This window comes from Pelobates fuscus, chromosome 3 (assembly GCF_036172605.1).
Source record: "Pelobates fuscus isolate aPelFus1 chromosome 3, aPelFus1.pri, whole genome shotgun sequence".
Taxonomy (NCBI): Eukaryota; Metazoa; Chordata; class Amphibia; order Anura; family Pelobatidae; genus Pelobates; species Pelobates fuscus.
In genome coordinates, this window is record NC_086319.1 from 250,442,916 (window position 1) to 250,462,274 (window position 19,359).

At 40.6% G+C, this 19,359-nt stretch overlaps 2 protein-coding genes across 2 annotated transcripts in view; both read right to left on the reverse strand.

The window, feature by feature from the left end:
* Window positions 1–19,359, reverse strand: part of AHCYL2 (adenosylhomocysteinase like 2) — a 198,520-nt gene that overhangs the window by 42,643 nt on the left and 136,518 nt on the right. The gene's annotated exons all lie outside the window — the stretch shown is intronic.
* STRIP2 (striatin interacting protein 2) overlaps window positions 4,985–19,359 on the reverse strand; it is a 51,637-nt gene continuing 37,262 nt past the window's right edge. Inside the window, exons 14-21 of the mRNA XM_063448311.1 lie at window positions 14,876–14,950; window positions 12,576–12,673; window positions 11,588–11,714; window positions 10,584–10,684; window positions 9,911–9,977; window positions 6,992–7,096; window positions 5,557–5,761; window positions 4,985–5,354 (exon numbers count right to left, since the gene is read on the reverse strand). Coding sequence (XP_063304381.1) covers window positions 5,104–5,354; window positions 5,557–5,761; window positions 6,992–7,096; window positions 9,911–9,977; window positions 10,584–10,684; window positions 11,588–11,714; window positions 12,576–12,673; window positions 14,876–14,950 — 1,029 coding nt within the window. The 3' untranslated portion in view covers window positions 4,985–5,103. The remainder of the gene's footprint in view (window positions 5,355–5,556; window positions 5,762–6,991; window positions 7,097–9,910; window positions 9,978–10,583; window positions 10,685–11,587; window positions 11,715–12,575; window positions 12,674–14,875; window positions 14,951–19,359) is intronic.

The following is a 19,359-nucleotide window of genomic DNA, read 5'->3' on the forward strand; positions in this document are numbered from 1 at the left end:
CCATTATTGGGCTTTGGACCCCCTAGTGACCAGATTCATGAAAACAGTATTGCGGATAAAGCCTCTGATTAGGTCTCTCTCTTCCCTGTGATTTTCCACTCATTCTTGTAGCCCTATTTGACCAGCATTTTGAATCCCTGTAACACATTTCAGATTATTTGTACTTTGAAAACCGTTTTCTTAGTGGCTATTGCTTCTGCCAGAATGATTTCTGAAATGCAAAAGAGATAACCGTAAATTGTTTCTCAATCAAGATGAAGTGATTCTGAAAACATCTCCTTAACTCTTTCCCAAAGTTGTTACGAATTTCTATACTTATCAAGAGATTTCTCTTCAAACTTTTCTTCCTAGAACCTTATCTCTGGAAGAGGATAAATGAAAGAAATTGAATGTTAGGAGATGCCTTCAAACTTCCTATTTACTGAGAAGCAAGACTTTCAGGCTATCTAAAAAGTTATTTGTATTACCTTTGGGGGCTATAAGAGGTAAAAGCTGCTTCCAAAGCAATGCTTAGGAAATGGATTTCTCTTTCCATTTCTAAAGCCTACATCGCAATGGAGAAAACAGCCCCAGTGCCCATTCAGTGAGATTTGTTACTGCCTCATGGGTATCCGTGGCAGAGGTGTCTATGGAGGAGATATGCAGGGCAGCTACCTGTTCATTACCTTTAAAAATCATAAGGCACTATAAATTGGATAATTAAAAAAATTCTTACTCTTCCTTTGTCAGAGGTGTTCTGATTGCAGTTGCTTCTAATCATTAAACAATGTTTTTGCAGTTCCTTACGTGTTGTACCTCCCTTCTGGGTCTTTCGGGTTATTACTCGTAAGTGATGCTTTTATGGTTAGCTAGGAAAGGAGAAAAGAGTTTTTATACTTACCGTAAAGCATCACGCTTCTTCCCTTCCATCTTTTCTGGCAGGCTGTGAAGGTGGGGGCTTGATATATTATGTTAATTCATTAATTGCTTTTAAGATACTATCCTGACACCTAAGAGGCATGGCTAAGCCATATGTGATGCTCGCATGGAGAATAGCCAGGAAAATAAAATTACATTAAGTATAAAAACTATTCTCCTATATATAATATTCTCCAAGAAGATTGTTTTTTAAAAAAAAAACTGTAAAATGCGGTTTAAATTTGTATCAGTGCTTCTTTTGCAAATATTTATACTTCTAGTATCTAGTACTCAAGGTGTCTTTGCACGGCCCTCGCGGCTGCTAGAGCCAAACAGGGTCTGGCCTAGCAGGAGTCCCAGTGAAACTTCAGATATCTGCTAATATGAAAAGGCGGTAAGGGACAATCCTCAATTTATGCATTGCAGCACGTAATCTCAGACCACATCCTCCCAGCACTTGTGAATGGGAATCCATACTGTTGCAGAGCAACCAGTTTTCCCTGTCCTTGACCTGAACCTGGCCAGCCTGGTCCCTACTGGAACCCAGGGAAGCCACCCACACTGCTAGATATACACATAAATGCAGAATAACCCTCCCCTCGAACAAATAATACGAACAGCCCACACACAATCCGCACAAATGCAACACCACTAACAATCCACATACATGCACATAACCCCATACGCAGGCTCTCACATACAATACCTTAAACAGCCCCACACATACACACACTACCAAACACACTATGTGACATTTCCATCCACACACACAATTTCACAAGCAGCCCACATTTATAGGTATCATAAACACCACCACAAACTACTCATTAACATATACAATATAATAGCTCATACAGGTGATACTTGAAAAATTTGAATATCGTGCAAAAGTTCATTTATTTGAGTAATATAACGTAAAAGGGGAAACTAATATGAGATAGACGCATTACATGCAAAGCAAGATTGTTCAAGCCGTGATTTGTCATAAGTGCGATGATTATGGCTTACAGCGCATGAAAACCCCAAATCCACAATCTCAATAAATTAGAATATTGTGAAAAAGGTGCAATATTCTAGGCTCACAGTGTCCCACTCTAATCAGCTAAGTAAGCCATAACACCTGCAAAGGGTTTCTGAGTCTTTAAATGGTCTATGTCTGGGTTCAGTAGGATTCACAATCGTGGGGAAGACTGCTGACCTGACAGTTGTGCAGAAAACCATCATTGACACCCTCCATAAGGAGGGAAAGCCTCAAAAGGTAATTGGGAAGGAAGTTGGATGTTCCCAAAGTGCTGTATCAAAGCACATTAATAAAGTTATGTGGAAGGGAAAAGTGTGGAAGAAAAAGGTGCACAAGCAGCAGGGATGACCACAGCCTGGAGAGGATTGTCAGGAAAAGGCCATTCAAAAGTGTTGGGGACTTTCACAAGGAGTGGACTGAGGCTGGAGTCAGTGCATCAAGAGCAACCACACACAGACGGATCCTGGACATGGGATTTAGATGTCATATTCCTCTTGTCAAGCTGCTCCTGAACAACAAACAAGAAGCGTCTTACCTGGGCTAAAGAAAAACAGACCTGGTCTGTTGCTCAGTGGTCCAACGGCCTCTTTTCTGATGAGAGCAACTTTTGCATCTCATTTGGAAACCAAAGACCCAGAGTCTGGAGAAAGAATGGAGAGGCACACACTGCAAGATGCTTGAAGTCCAGTGTGAAGTTTCCACAGTCTGTTTTGATTTGGGGAGCCATGTAATCTGCTGGGGTTGGTCCACTGTGCTTCATTAAGTCCAGGGTCAACGCAGCAGTCTACCAGGAGATTTTGGAGCACTTCATGCTTCCTTCCGCAGACTAGCTTTATGGGGATGCTGACTTCATTTTCCAGCAGGACTTGGCACCTGCCCACACTGCCAAAGGCACCAAAGCCTGGTTCAATGACCGTGGGATTACTGTGCTTGATTGGCCAGCAAATTCGCCTGACCTGAACCCCATAGAGAATCTATGGGGCATTACCAAGAGAAAGATGAGACATGAGACCGAACAATGCAGAAGAGCTGAAGGACGCTATTGAAGCATCCTGGTCTTCCATATCCCCTCAGCAGTGCCACAGGCTGATAGCTTCCATGCCACGCCGCATTTAGGTAGTAATTGCTGCAAAAGGGGCCCAAACCAAGTACTGAGTCCATATGCATGCTTATACTTTTCAGAGGTCCGATATTGTTCTATGTATACTCCTTGTTTTACTGATTGCATATAATATTCTAATTTACGGAGATTGTGGATTTGGGGTTTTCATGAGCTGTAAGCCATAATCATCGCACTTATGACTAATCACGGCTTGAACTATCTTGCTTTGCATGTAATGCGTCTAGCTCATATATTAGTTTCCCCTTTTACATTGCATTACTGAAATAAATGAACTTTTGCACGATATTCAAATTTTTCGAGTATCACCTGTATACGCACAAATACGATACAAAGCAACTGCAGTATAAATAACAAGCAGAATACACAGCAACATACCTCAATTTAAAAAAATAGGACCGGCACGCTACGGAACATCACAATCTTATTTCGGCACAATGCTGCTAAAAGGTTGCCTAAATGCTATGCATTTCTTAAATAACCCTCTGTTCATATTATCGAATGTACAATTTATCTTAAACTGGGTAGTGTTACTTTTAGTTTTTGAGGTCATTATATTTACAAAAAATATTCATGTAATCCAATACTCTAGTTGTGGAGTCTGCAAATCACATTCTGTGGATCCACTACAATCAGGACTGCTTTAAGACACTCCTATACCTGAGCCAGTCATGCCTGAACAGTAGTAGGCCCAATTGACTAGTATTTGTGCTTTTTCTCTAGTAAATTTCCTTCCAGTCCATTTCCTCATTATCTGCTTATCTGGCTGTGGGGGTCTCTTTGATAAAAGGACCCTGGACAAATATCTCTATTTGCCATTGGATAATGCAACCCTGACTACAATAGTAATTGTGTTTTCTGTACAGTATTGTGAACCATGAGTTTGTCAGATATACATATATCCTCAACTGAGATAGGAGTAACAGGAGGCATCACAGGATTTGCAGAAACTGATTTTGGTATTAAAAGGATGCTTAGCCATGCTTTCATTTGACATCTTCACCAGTGAATAATGTGACACATTTATTATGTACTGATTTGTTTGTGTAAACAGTAATGCTTCTAGATTATGCCTTGGAGAGCTTTTGAAGGCATGGCACAGTGAGGCATTATGAAAAATGTCAACTGAGATTCCACGACCAGAACCCTTCATCATTCAAGACTGTGCAATGTGTATATATACTATGAAATATTTCCTACCTCTACAAAGAAGAGTCAAACTAGTACCAAGCATGGTTTTCAATATACAAAGTGAAGGAAGCTTTATAGATGTAAGAATCACAAACAATTGCACCACTGTTTCCGTCAGGAACAAACCAGAATAAGTTGTTTTCAGTACAAAACAGTAAGTATGCTGTAAGATCTAGTGTACTGAAATCTTAAAAGGTTACACAACAAACTGCTGCACCCTGGTGCCATTCCCTGTTAATGGGGCAAATTGTTTTGCAATAGTTTGTCCACTTACCTGGTCTTGCTGGAAGTCAAGGGTCCTCTCCAGCTTGCTGTGAAAAAAATCTGGATTTTGCAGAGCTACAGAAGCCGGATGCTGATCCTCTTGGCCGTTTATTAGCTGAGAGCATTGGTTGATCACGCTAAGTCAATAAAATACATTCTGTTCATAGAACTATGCACCTAATTGACATTCGCCAACCTGGAACACTTGTTCTAGGCCAGGCAATGAACCTTAAACTCTCTATGTGCAATGTTTCATAGCAAAACACTGCACATACAGAATTTTAGATACCATGACCATTTCAACTCTGAGTAACAAAAACAATTACATACACTAATGCGTAAAAAAAAAAAAGTGATGAAAAGCTAACCATTATTCTGCCAATGTCATATTCAACAACTTGTTTGTTTATATTAATGTAATTAACTCATCCATTACAAAAAAACACTGTCACCTGTCTGTTTAATAATTTGTCCACCTCACAACATAAATATTTGTATCAGATAACCTTTATTATAATCATATTTTAATCACAATTAGACATACAAAGTTTTATTTAGAAAATGGCTTCTATGTTTAATAAAAGTATAAAATACACTTCTATGTTGGCTGTCAGGAATACTGAAGAAGTTCCTCCCAGTTGATGGGTTTCGAGAAGACCTCTCTTTCCAGCCAGAGCTCATACGTGTAATGGAAATCTTCAGGAAGCTCCAACCTTTGCCCCACAACACTCTGCAGACAGTTGTCAACTGGTGCAAACTCCCAACCTGGGTTTTTTTCATACCTCCGGCTGTTGAAGCTCTCAATATTTCCGCGCAAAGTACATTCCTCAGCCTGGAAGTCCCATGGTCTGGCATCCAGATCTACAAGGGAGTAATCTTGTATCTAGTTAAATGTGCATCATTATAATGCAGATCGCAATCAAGCCTAGAAAGAGAACTTGATCACTATTTTTGTCTGGATCTGGTTTTTTTTGTTTGTTTTTTTCATCTTACGATGTAGGAAGGCATCTTAAGAGTTGATATCGTTTTACTTCAGAATTCTCGCAAAGAAGATTATACTCACCATTGCCGTATGCCCAATCGTCATTCATTCTGTGACGCACCATCTGATAAATTGCAGACATCGTTTTCATGTTGCTTTTCCTCCACTGTCGACCTAAGTATTTGGTCTGTAGCTTAAGTAGCCTGAGTACATAGAGCTGCATCATGGCCTGCTTGACTTTAAGTGCTCGTTTCAAAATTGGGGCAGACTTAAATACCACCAACATCTACAAAAAAAATCATAGTAAACAAAATAGCATAAGTTTCAGTAAGGGTTTGATAGGAATATATTTGAACATTACATATGTGTAGTAGATACAATATTTTATAGTATAGTTCCTATAGTGGTTTTAGATCATTGCTTCTTAAACCACTTGGCAAGCACTAACAGCCCATGTTATATCAATATCTGCACTGAAAATTTGTTCCATAGTCCTTGTGGACTAGTTTGAGAATCACTTGTTCTTATAATCAAATATCCTCAACCCAACAAGTCAATTCTTTCTAGGTGTGTGAACAAAAAAATAAATAAAAAAAAAAAACATTCTAAAGTGTATTTCTCTATAAATAAATGACAGAGTGCAATCTAGAAATATTATGAAAGAGGTCTGTAGCATGGCCATGTTTATCAGCATTTACAAATAAGAGGATATTGGTAGCTCTTTCAGGAATAATAAAAAGGTGGATATTATAAAGTGAACAATATTCAGTTTCTCATAATGAATGTCCGGCCAGCAATGGAAAGATTTACAAAAGTCTTTATTGATGGAATTAATAATAATAAAAAGAGGTTTCATGAAACAGATTAATCCATCCCAGCTAAGCACAGAAATCTAAACCCTATAACCTATGCATCCACCCACTCACAAGCAATAACACATGAGAAAGCTTATGAATTCAGCTTCTCATCCAAGAACTGCTACTGCATGCATGCAATGGCAAGGAATACACAATAGAAATCACCTTCTTTAACAGGCTCCTCCTTTACCATCTACTGTGAAAGAGCTGGAGCTACAGTTTTGCCTAATTTTATCATTCACATTGATTAAAAAGCCATCCATCATATCTGGTGTTGACATACATAGTCCATGAACCTCTTCTGGGATGGAGTTCATGGGATACGTTTCACACAAATTAATGAGGACAAATTTTAACTACTTCCACGCTGGTCCAAGCTTACGGCAAGAAGCTGCAAATCATGAAACGTTTCTGCAAATGCAGGAATATCAAAGAGGAGTACTGTATATTTTTACATTCATTGTCTATATAATGTATTACAAGTCAGCCCAACTTTGAATAATACTGGAAAAAAAAAGATATTTAATCAGTAGAACTCCATGTAAATTGTATACATGCATACAGACCATGCATATCTACCATGATATTTGCTAAAAAGAGGGCTATTTTTCTAGCTCAGTAAGGGCCAAAAACATGAAGTCTCTGCACTAGACACTTACCATGGTACGAGAATGCTTCCACTTTGTAAGTTTATTAAGGATGCGTAGCAGGTTAATACAAGAGAACAGATTCCTCCAACAGAATTGGTTGTTGTCCCCAGTTTCCTACAAGCACAAAAAAAAGTTAACTATGTAAGCTTAAAAAAAAAAAAAAAAAACAACAAAACAACAAATAGCTGTTCTTTTACAATAACCCATGAAATTTGGTTTCAGTCTGAGTACTGCGATTCCTCATTACATTTCTTTTAAAGTACTTTGTAAATAAACTCCTATATAACTGCACAGATCTTAGGAGTCAAATTCCTGTTCATATTTTGTTTTACAAGGTTTTTTTTTTGCAATATATATATATACATTTGTATGCGTTTAAATTAATATAGCATTTATTCACAAATCCATTGAGTGCTCTCAATTTTTTCTATTTTATATACCGTATTTATCGGCGTATAACACGCACAGGCGTATAACACGCACCTCATTTTTAGAAAGAAATTCCAGGAAATTTCCCCCCTCATGCCATAGTATTCCCCCCCCCCTCATGCCATAGTATTCCCCCCTCATCCCATAGTATTCCCCCCTCATCCCATAGTGTCCCCCCCCTTTCCATAGTATTCTCCCCCCCCATAGTATTCTCCCCCCTCCCATAGTATTCCCCCCTCCCATAGTATTCCCCCCTCCTCCCATAGTATTCTCCCCCCTCCTCCCATAGTATTCTCCCCCCTCCTCCCATAGTATTCTCCCCCCTCCTCCCATAGTATTCTCCCCCCTCCCATAGTATTCTCCCCCCCTCCCATAGTATTCTCCCCCCCTCCCATAGTATTCTACCCCCCTCCCATAGTATTCTACCCCCCTCCCATAGTATTCTCCCCCCTCCCCTCCCATAGTATTCTCCCCCCTCCCCTCCCATAGTATTCTCCCCCCCTCCCCTCCCATAGTATTCTCCCCCCCTCCCCTCCCATAGTATTCTCCCCCCCTCCCCTCCCATAGTATTCTCCCCCCCTCCCCTCCCATAGTATTCTCCCCCCCTCCCCTCCCATAGTATTTCCCCCCCCTCCCCTCCCATAGTGTACTTCCCCCCTCCCCTCCCATAGTGTACTTCCCCCCCTCCCCTCCCATAGTGTACTTCCCCCCCCTCCCCTCCCCTAACCATAGTGTACTTTCCCACCCCTCCCATAGTGTACTTCCCCCCCCTCCCCTCCCATAGTGTACTTACCCCCCCCTCCCCTCCCATAGTGTACTTACCCCCCCCTCCCCTCCCATAGTGTACTTACCCCCCCCTCCCCTCCCATAGTGTACTTCCCCCCCTCCCCTCCCATAGTGTACTTCCCCCCCCTCCCCTCCCATAGTGTACTTCCCCCCCCCTCCCCTCCCATAGTGTACTTCCCCCCCCGCCCCTCCCATAGTGTACTTCCCCCCCCGCCCCTCCCATAGTGTACTTCCCCCCCCGCCCCTCCCATAGTGTACTTCCGCCCCTCCCATAGTGTACTTCCCCCCCCTCCCCTCCCATAGTGTACTTCCCCCCCCCTCCCCTCCCATAGTGTACTTCCCCCCCCCTCCCCTCCCATAGTGTACTTTCCTCCCCCTCCCCTCCCATAGTGTACTTTCCTCCCCCTCCCCTCCCATAGTGTACTTTCCTCCCCCTCCCCTCCCCTCCCATAGTGTACTTTCCTCCCCTCCCATAATTACTTACCTGTCCTGAAGCGTGGGTCGGCTTCACAGCGCACACCGCGGTACAGGAACTTTAATTTAAGGTTCCGGTTTCCGGCGGGACTGAAAGGAAGTGTGCACACTATTGTGCACACTTCCTTTCAGTCCCGCCGGAAACCGGAACCTTAAATTAAAGTTCCTGTACCGCGGTGCGCGCTGTGAAGCCGGCCCACGCTTCAGGACAGGTAAGTAATTATGGGATATCGGCGTATAACACGCACCCACGATTTTTCCCCTATTTTCAGGGGAAAAAAGTGCGTGTTATACGCCGATAAATACGGTACTTTGCATGGAGAGGCCCCTGTTTTTTTACTTATTTGATTTGCTTTGGGATGAGTGCCAGAAACTATTGTGATATATATATATATATATATATATATATATATATATGTGTGTCACTTCTTGCTTACATGCAATAAATAGCACAAAGTATTTCTTAAAAAAAAACGTGAGTGCACCTATTTTTCTGAGACATATTTATTTTTTATTATATTTATCTATAAAATAAAATTTTACTCCACAGTTTCTCTTTAAGACTTTTAAAAAGAAAACATATATTAAGAAAATAACACAAATAAAAATAGAACAAATAGAAGAAAAAATGATCCAAAATCTACATGCACTATAAAATCCACAAATGTAACTTTGTACTATTTAAAAAAACAAAAAAATCTAACAAATGTTCGTGTCAGTAGCAGCACAAATGACACAAACTAGTTTACCCATGATCAATAAAGGATGCTTCTAAACAAAGCATTCTAAAGGACAGCATAATTTTTAATGCAGTTCGGTCATATACATTCTCCATAATTATTCCCAGGTTAAAAAAATAAATAAATAAATACAAATTACAGAATTAAAGCACACAGTTAACAATTTTGGTTCACTTTATAAAATGTAATAAAGAGGAATGGCATAGTAGTTGTAAACCTAGAGGAAACCTGGTCCATCCCTTTTTTTTTTCTAGCAAATTTATCCCACTGAGACTGCCAGCTTAGGTCCCCTTTCAGCTATGCCAAGTGCGTATTGGATAACAGTTAAAGTTTACTGGCTCCCACAACCTCTCCTGTCACATCTCATACTAGTTACTCTTCTGGACATGCTTAATATCAATCGCTTCTTTACAAAATGGAACAAGAAATTGTTTATGTCTGTAAATTTCAACTACCACTCTTGTAATGGATCACGAAAAATTCTATATATACACTATACCAAACTCTCGGCGGTCAGCTCTGGCAACTCATGGAGAACACATGATGGAAAATCTAGAGAAGAAATACTAGAAACAGGAGACATTCAATTAATTAAAGACACATCTTTGAAATTTATATACATACTAGAGAGAAAAACAATGATAAAATCAAGACTTATTCTTTCCAAACATTTTTAAAGAGACATGGTTTGAACTACGTCCCATTTATATTAACACAGTATTGAATTCAAATGGGCCACATATTCATCTCCTGTCTGTCTGCACCTGCAATCACCTGTTACTCCTAAAATGCAGGCCTTCTTGCAACAGTACAATGCAATTTATAACAGACTAGAGCTAAAATAGAGCATACAAACTTAGACTTGTTGCAATGTGCTACTTTATAAAAAAATAATTTATATTAAGACATTACTGACACTTTAATGCGTTTTACATTACGATCATATATATTTGTGGTTTACATCTTTGATAACATACTATGAAATTATTCTAATTCTAACACAAATAGCTTCAACAACATTTACAGTTTTTCTGTATTGGACTCCAAATACTCAAAGGTGAACCATTTAACATAATCTGAAGGTAGCCATCTCTTGTGAGGTCCTCAGGCAATTAATGTTCCATGTCAGTAAAAAATATTAGTGGCCTTTATAGACCATTCACCACTCCCACCTGTTCTTGGCACAGATGTATGACATTATATTCTGATTGAAGAATTTCAGGATCAGAGGGATGCAATTGGCAAACACCAGGTGCTGAGACATAAACTCAAACTGCAAAATATTAAAAAGAGAGGGACTGATTGTGGCTGCAAATATCTAAAACAAGATCACTACTTCAAAAAAACATGAATAAGGATGTATGTAACAGTATTGTCTAATTTTTCACGTCAGAGGATAGCACATTATTCAAAAACATTTATAGACACATTATATCAATTCCTATTAATAAAACAGAATGTCTGGGTATTTAGTGCACTCTAGTGAGGAATGTAGTAAACAAGCTTAGGGTCTGAAGACTTCCAAATGAACAACCCGAATATATCAAAGAGGACATATTCTTCTAAGACATCCAATACGTAGGTCTCCAGCTGCTTAGAACTGCAACTCTAGAGATGCTTTGCCGGGCCCAGTCTGTCAGCCACCCCTTGTAACAGCTATCATAGTTTAAGTCTCCACAATGCATGAAGCCACAGTTCTAACTACGTACATTGTACTGAACAAAGGTGTAAATATTCTGTCATTCAATATTTCATTTCCAGCAGCACCTTATAGTGGACTAGAGGTTCAGGGAGTTGAACATTGGTTAGGAGCATGACTATCAAAAGTCTCCTGTGACAGTCTATTTCCAGCATTTCTTTTTTTTTTTTTTAAATCACAGGGAAGCTTTATGACCATGTCAACATTGTAACACTAGATGGCGGCAGAAAGCCACCATCATGTTTGTACGAGAGAGAGAGAGAGAGAGAGAGAGAGAGAGAGAGAGATCCCAGCAAATATAGGCAGAATAAAGTGTAATAATAATAATAATAATAATAATAATAACTCTTTGTGTATGTTATATATATATATATGTATGTATATAACAGACGTGTTACTGAGCCTGAAGAAGAATCCTGTAGAATACTTTCTAGCGCATTCTGTAAAGGTTGGAAGATTCCAATTTTCAAAGCTCACCTGGTAGATGTGGTTTAGCTTTAAATGTTTCAGCAGAAGCAATAAAATAGCGGAGACTGTCTTCACTATGATCTCTTTATGGCGATTCACATCAATCCCCAGCTTCATACTCTCTAACACTGTGATCCTGGAAACAATGAGGAATCAGTGCAAATATTCACATTAAACAAAACAAACAACAACACAAAGTCTGCAACACAAGCACAGATGCAGTTTAGTATTAGAATAGGAACTGCAAAGTTTTAGATTTTTTTTTATCTATAGTAACACTGGGGTCCCATAGGTTGTGCTGATCTTCATTTGGGTAATGCTGATAGTAAAGTGCTGATAGTTGGTCCCTAGTTATTTGTCTTTTATCTTGTGCTGTATTATCTTGGATGTAGATATGATCTGAAGTATGCCGTTTGTAACTTTTCACACTTTATTGAATTTCAGTGTGGGTAGAATATTTCATTAATTGGTGTTAAGGCGTCTCTGTCACGGTCTGGGATCTTTGCATAATCTGACATTGCGATGGGTGTCCCAGGGGTGCAGGGGAGTTATACTTTCTGAACCTGTCCCTCACAGGCATAGTTATGCTCTTCAATTCAGTCATCATATGCTCCTGGCTCTTCAGCTGCCAGGAACCGATGTCAGAGCTGTACTCTTGCACATGCTCAAGTACAACATTGAGGTCTACAGAGAATCCAGTGAGATCACAGGTTCATAGCTTGATAAGCTATGGCAAGACTTGACTGCCTTTTTTCAAGCAGAGAAAATATACCAAGACAAATTAGTCCCTTCTTTGTCTCATGAGATCTTTTGACTGGGCTGGATTTTCAGTGAAATTACAACACAATCAATGTGATTATGTGAGCCACTTAAACCAAGAAATTGATTAAAAAGTGAATGCACTACATTTCTTCCTAAAACAATTTTGGTCAATCCACGGGGTCACAAAGCAAGTTGACTATTTACACAATGCTGGGCACACTCATGCAATACTCACGGCATTTCCTCAGGCAGGACATCAGCTAAAATATTAATAGAGTCAGTCTTAGCTTTAGAGGTAGGAGCAGCAGCCAGAAGGATCTTCAACAGGGCAATCTGTCAAAAGGTAGGATAATTCAACTATACATGTCAAGGAGTGAAACAGAAGTGTAAAGCAGAGTTAAACAAAGTAACCAAACACTAGGGTTTTAAATAACCAGAAGCAGGATATCTCCCACAGCGCTATAGTTTCAAAACTACTGAGCAGCCCATCACGTTCGAGGAGGAGAAGATATAGTTTAAATGAATGCATTCACATAGAGTTAGAAAGTCTAAGAATGATAACAATCATGTGCCCAGTGCCAAACGATAAATAATTTGATTCTCTAGAGCAGGCAAAGGCTACCTTCAGCATTCAAGATGTTTTGAACTATACCTCCCATGCTGCTTTGCCAGCATTGTGGGAGATGTAGTCCACAACATCTGGAGTGCCAAAAGTTGCCTACCCCTGCTCTAGAGCAAGCATGTCAAACTCTAAGGCTAACACGGGCCAAATAAACATTGTTTAAGCTTATGTGTGCCGCAAAAAAACAGAAACTTCAGTTTTCATAGAAACATAGGTTTATTTTGAAAATTACAGTATAAGAAAAGTTGCCTGACTGATACTGGACGTACTCATGTTTGTAGGTCTTTAAAGTAAACAAAAGAGCAAATTTATTTTAAGGAGACGTACATTTGCATATAACCAATGTTTCCGTCCTACCTTGACATATTAAGAAAAGTTTGGTAATGGGACTGAAATGGTGAATGTATGCTGTTGCAAAGCTGTAAAAAACAAATGACGTTATTTTGTTGATTTTGATGTCATATAAGTGTGTTCTGCACATTGGCTGAGATCCTCAGACTCCCATAGGGAAGCATTGGGAGGCTATTATGCATGTGTGGCAAAACGTTGCGCGGCCAATCAGCATCTCCATGGAAAGCGTTTAGCGCCTCCATGCAGACTCAATCTAATACACTGCCCCCTCCCCCATTCTAATACACTGCTCCCAAATCCAATACACTGCCCCTTTCTAATGCACTGCCCTGTACCCCTAATCTAATACACTGCCTCCCAATATTATACACAACCTTCCCCCAAAATCTAATACACAACCATCCCCCAATCTAATACACAACCTCCCAGTGCCTCCCCCATTCTAATACACTGCCCCCTCCCCCAATCTAATACACTGCCCTTTAATCTACTACACTACCCCCCCTCCCTCCACTCTAATTTAATACACGGCCCCCTCTCCCACCACTCTAATATACTGCCCGTCTGCCTCAACTTAATACCTGCCACCTCCCTCCCCCAAGCCCCTATTCCCCTAACCTTAAGATGAGCAGTCTTCCAGTTCCAGCTCTGCTCTTCTCTGCTCGAGCAGGCCAGACGCTCCTCTGGAACTGCGAGCAGGAGGGAAAGGGGAGTGGCTGGCCTGCTCTGCAGACAGACAGACACTCTGCATATGACTTCACACGCTGTATGCGCATATCCGGCGGCTGGGGTGGACTAAGGCTTAGAACCCTTGCAGCCGCTGCAGCACACGATCGGCCATGGCAAGGGAGACAGGAAACAGACTGGAAAAATCTTTCCTAACTTGCGGCTGGTCGCAGCCACAGCACAAAGCGGCTCCAGGGCAGACGGGCCGCAAAGATAGTCATTGTGGGCTGCAACATTGGCCACAGGCCACAACTTTAACATCCTTGCTCTAGAGAAGGCACCAATGCTCACTGGATTAAACAAGGAGTCCAAAATGTCTGTATAGACGTTTTGGTATTGTCATTGTAGTTTTCTGCAAAAAGACTCAGATTTGTTATGAAAGTGAACTACCAAATGGTTTCAGTGTCATCCTTTTTGTGTACAGATGTAGAAATGCATAGAAGTTATAATTCGACTTTTCTCAATATAACTTTATTCTCCATATTTTCACAGTGTCTGCATTGTTATGCATTCTTCTGTTACATTTTATTACAATATTACATAAATTAACATAAAAATGGATTTCAAAGACTTTTTGCGCATTACCAGTTATTTTGTAGTGTACCAAAATCCACTCACCCTTTGACTGATATTAATTAAGATAATCAGGTCTTTCTAAAGATAAATACATCTGCACTTTATTTCCTTTAAAAGAAAGACAAGGGAATGATTCAATCTTACCAACCTCTTGATAAAATACGTAACTAGACACGTACACTCTAGCAATTATTTACTTTCTGCACTAGAGGGCAGCAGAGTACAATTACAGAAACATTTCCAATTCAAGACACACTTACCATGTAATGAGGTATGTTTAACAGCATTGCCCTGTACAGACACTCACATGGAGTTTCCTCCACCTCTTCTTCACCCTGCAGCAGGACCAAGATTATTATTATGATTAGCATTTATATAGTGCCAACATATTCCGTAGCACTTTACAATATTATAAGGCTGGGAGATTTAACAATAAATGAAACAATTACAAAATATTACTGGAACTATAGGTTGAACAGGATCCTTCTCAGACAAACTTGCATTCTGGGGTTAAATATTTATTTATATTTTAAACACTAATCATTTATCAATATGGTTAATGTATTCTCTGGTGCTGTAGTCAAGAGAAATGTGATCCCATTAATATGTACTGAACAAGATATGATTTAGAATGTATACAAAAGACAAAGTTACAACTAAGAGCACATGTGTCTCTTTAGCACACATCTAACAGGAAATCAAGGACAATGTAGTACAAAGTGTATTAAAAGTGGCAAATTATCAAGATTAGATCTCCATAATAAGCAATGCTGTTCATATGTGAAAATGTCTCTTTTTCTGACACTGCATAAACCGTAAACTTTCACTTGTATAATGTAAGTGAAAAATGGGCTCAGTTATTCTCAGTGATTCCAATGTGGGGATACTGCCAATGATGTAAGAAGCTAGTAAAAAAAATAAAATAAACTGTAGTGAGAGTGCACATCACATAAATGGTATCAATTTAAGCGTGAAGATGGAACCATATAACTTATTACCAGTCCATAGAGTGGCCAGTCTATACATCACTGGACAGTGAAATCTACGAAAGACAAGCCAGAAAGCAGGAATTTGAGGGACAAAAGCTAGGTCAAGTATACCAGAAAGTAGAATAGTCCGTAATAGTCAAGTAATAATCCAGAAAAGAAAAATATACTATATAAACGCACTATTGGGACCAAGAAGGAACCAAAACAGTGCATAGAACCTATCCTCAGCAAACTATTTAAAATATGGCTCATTAGGCTCACAATGCTTATAGTCAAGCCCCCAAAACATGACAAACTATTGAATCTGCCCTACTGTGACAATGCGCACACATCACATTATAAAAGGGGTGGGGTTACAGTGCCCGGATCAGAGGTGCAGGGAAGAGTGCCTTCCTCCATAATGCGTCCTGGGTGCCCAGAGACCACCAGCACACAAGGTACCCAGACATCTGTCAACCTCAGAGCTAGAATAAGGGCAGTGTAAATATGAAAATAACTTAAAGGAACACTATAGGGTCAGGAACACAAACATGCACTCCTGACCCTATATAGTGTTAAAACCACCATCTGGCCCCCTGGCCCACCATTGCCTCCTTAAATATAGTAATTTCTTACTTGTATTCAAGTCTGAAGCTGCTGCCTCTGCCCTTGAACTGACTCTGCCTGCTGACATCATCAGAAGTGGTAGTCTAAGTCAATCACAATGCTTCCCCATAGGATTGGCGGAGACTGTCAAGGAGGCAGAGCCAGCACAAATCAAACACAGCCAACCAGCATCTCCTCACAGAGATAAATTGAATCAATGCATCTCTTCTTTTGAATCAACAGCAAAAACATATGTGAGGAAGGCTGAACTTGATGGACGCAAGTCTCTTTTCAGCTATGTAACAATGGGGAAAGTTCAGTGTCTCTATGCAGAGGGTGGAGACACTGAATAGCAGTGCGGCTTACTCTGCAGCACTGTCCAAGGAAGCAGCTTTAGTAGCCCTCTGAGGAGTGGCCAGTGGAGTTATCCCTAGGCTGTAATGTAAACACTGCATTTTCTCTGAAAAGACAGTGTTTACAGCAAAAAGCCTGAAGGCAATGATTCTACTCAACAGAACAAATTCAATAAGCTGTAGTTATTCTGGTGACTATAGTGTCCCTTTAAAATTCATGTTTTAAAGTATATTTGCAAGCCAGCCACCTATTTGCAATACTTATAGATGAATTCATTGAAGTGGGAATTGTCAAGAATTTAAAGTGAATTTAAAATTTAAGGACCAAGTAAATGACTAAACACTGCATCGGCTACTTTTTCAGTCAATGCCACCAGCCTGCTGCCTTCCAAATCTACCAATACTTGGGGGTCCCCTCTGTCAGATGGGGCCAAAATTAGTCAAATGGGATGGGGTCCGAGACTGTCAAAAGAGAGTGTGCAGCGCTTACAGTGAATATATTAAAATAATGTGGCTCAGTGAGATTGCACTCAGCTGTAGTAATTTTAAATGTGGTCAGATACATTAAGAGTCCCCCAGTCTGGCACAGTCCCCATTGCTTTGAAGGAGACCCCCGTGGGCCTGAAAGTAACCTTGAGATGTCTCCCTGCATGCTCCTTAGTCACTGATCAGTGTTGCTTTGCAGTGCCAGCTGCCCAGCACCAACCTTTGAATGAAGGAGCTGCAGCATGAGCTTGCACAGGCCCTGCTCGTTGGGCATAGAGGCAGACGCCATCTTGTTATGAAGTACCAGCAGAGTACTGTCAGCGTTATATGCAGAGCACAAGGTATGTGTAGGGTAGAATGCCCGAGTATGTCCAGTGGGGACCGGGATATCCCCCGCCGGTCTAAAAGGGGTGGGGAGAGAAGGAGTGCAGCTGAGTCAAACGGTGGGTGCAGGAGTGAGAAGATCGTCCGCCTCTCCCCAGCTCCTTCCACAGTAGGCCGCAGCAGGGTCACTCTGGGCTCTGATATGTAATGAGAGACATTTCAGGGTCTGTCTAGTTGCCCCTTGCCTCTCAGATCAAGGTAGTGCCCGTTAGAGTAGAATGGAAGCCGATTTACCAGGTTTATCACAGCAAAAGTAGTTCAGTGTTCGGGAGCTCAAGTTCAGCAAGTCTGCCCTGCATGGAGGTCAGGCTCCGCCCCCATACTGAGCATTTTAGTATTCGGGACCAATTAGTGAATCTATTTTCAGTTCGTTTTCTTTCGTTGCACTTGGTTTCTAGAAATGATTACATGTAAAACTGAAAAATTGTTTATAAAAATATAAACAAATATTTACAGAGTATGTATGGTGCTATGGGTGGAAAATAGATACAGTTAAATTGAACTGCATCACTGAACAGGAGCTGGCATGGTGTGCATGCTGGCAAAGGTTGGTAGAAGTACAGTGCCTGTGGTAATGACAGAGTTGTGCGTAAAGCAAAAACAAAATCACAGATTAGAAAGTTGACAGAATGTCCAGGAACCAGAAACCAAAGTCAGCAACAAACATTTCAAACAGGAATCAAGGTCAAAGGCACACAGATTTGAGGAAGCAAGCAGCAATCTCGGTTTCGGGAACGGAAAAACAGGCTTAACCAGTGTTCTGCTTCAGCATCAAAACAAGTGCCTACATGCTCTAAATAATTCTGCACAGAGTCCACAATGAAACACGGATCTAAAAGGATGCAACAAGAGCTATGTGAAGGATCATGCCCTAGCCCAGTCAGAGCCTAGAAGGGCATTAATCCTAACTAGCATGAACCAGACATGGATTGTCAAAGATATTTTTAATTGTTTTTTCCTACTTCAAAATTTATCTTAAAGAGATCCTCTAAGCCAGGCATAGGCAACCTTTGGCACTGCAGGTGTTTTGAACTACACCTCCCATGATGCTTTGACAGCATTATGGGTCTAAGAGCATTATGGGGGATGTAGTCCACAACATCTGGAGTGCCGAAGGCTGCTACCCCTGCTCTAAGCACTAAAATAGTGTCACTCTTTACTTATTCTTTTCTTCTTTTTCAATTTATTTCTCCTAAAATACATAAAGTATGGACTATTTTGTATTTTTCTCTGATTGACAAAAGATGTTTTGTTGGGAATATATTTAGCTTACTGCAAGACTATCTATGGAGGTTCTTGTGGCCTCATTGGATGCTCCATTGACATCAGTGCTCTTGCACATGCACGAGAATACAGCACTAATGTGGGTTCCTGGCAGATGAAGAGCCAGGAGCTGAAGAGGACCAGCACGAATACCATGGCTGTAGCCGCAAGTAATAGGTTCAGGTAAGTAAAACTTGCCTTTCCCTGCAGCCATGGGACACAAAGCGGCAAAGTCACCATCTAGGATGGCTAGAAGGTTGGAGGAGATTTTAAACTAGTAGTAGGGGGGGAGGCTCAAAGCAATCTAGAAAATGGAGATAGGATAGAAATGAGATGGGCCTTAGCTCAGAACAATGGGGGTGGAGATGGGGGGAGGGGGAAGCTCAGAACAGAGGAGGTATGTAATATTGATTCACAAAAAGTACAAATGACTCATGGTAATATTAAATGTATGCTTACAAATGCAAGGAGCCTATATAACAAAATGGGGGAACTAGAGGCAATAGCATACACTAAACAATACGATATAATAGGCATAACAGAAACATGGTGGGATGAGACACATGACTGGGCAGTTAACTTAAATGGGTACACATTATTTAGGAGGGATAGGAAAAACAAGAAGGGTGGTGGGGTATGTTTGAATGTCAGCCATGAGTTCAAGTCAAATCTTAGGCATGTGGA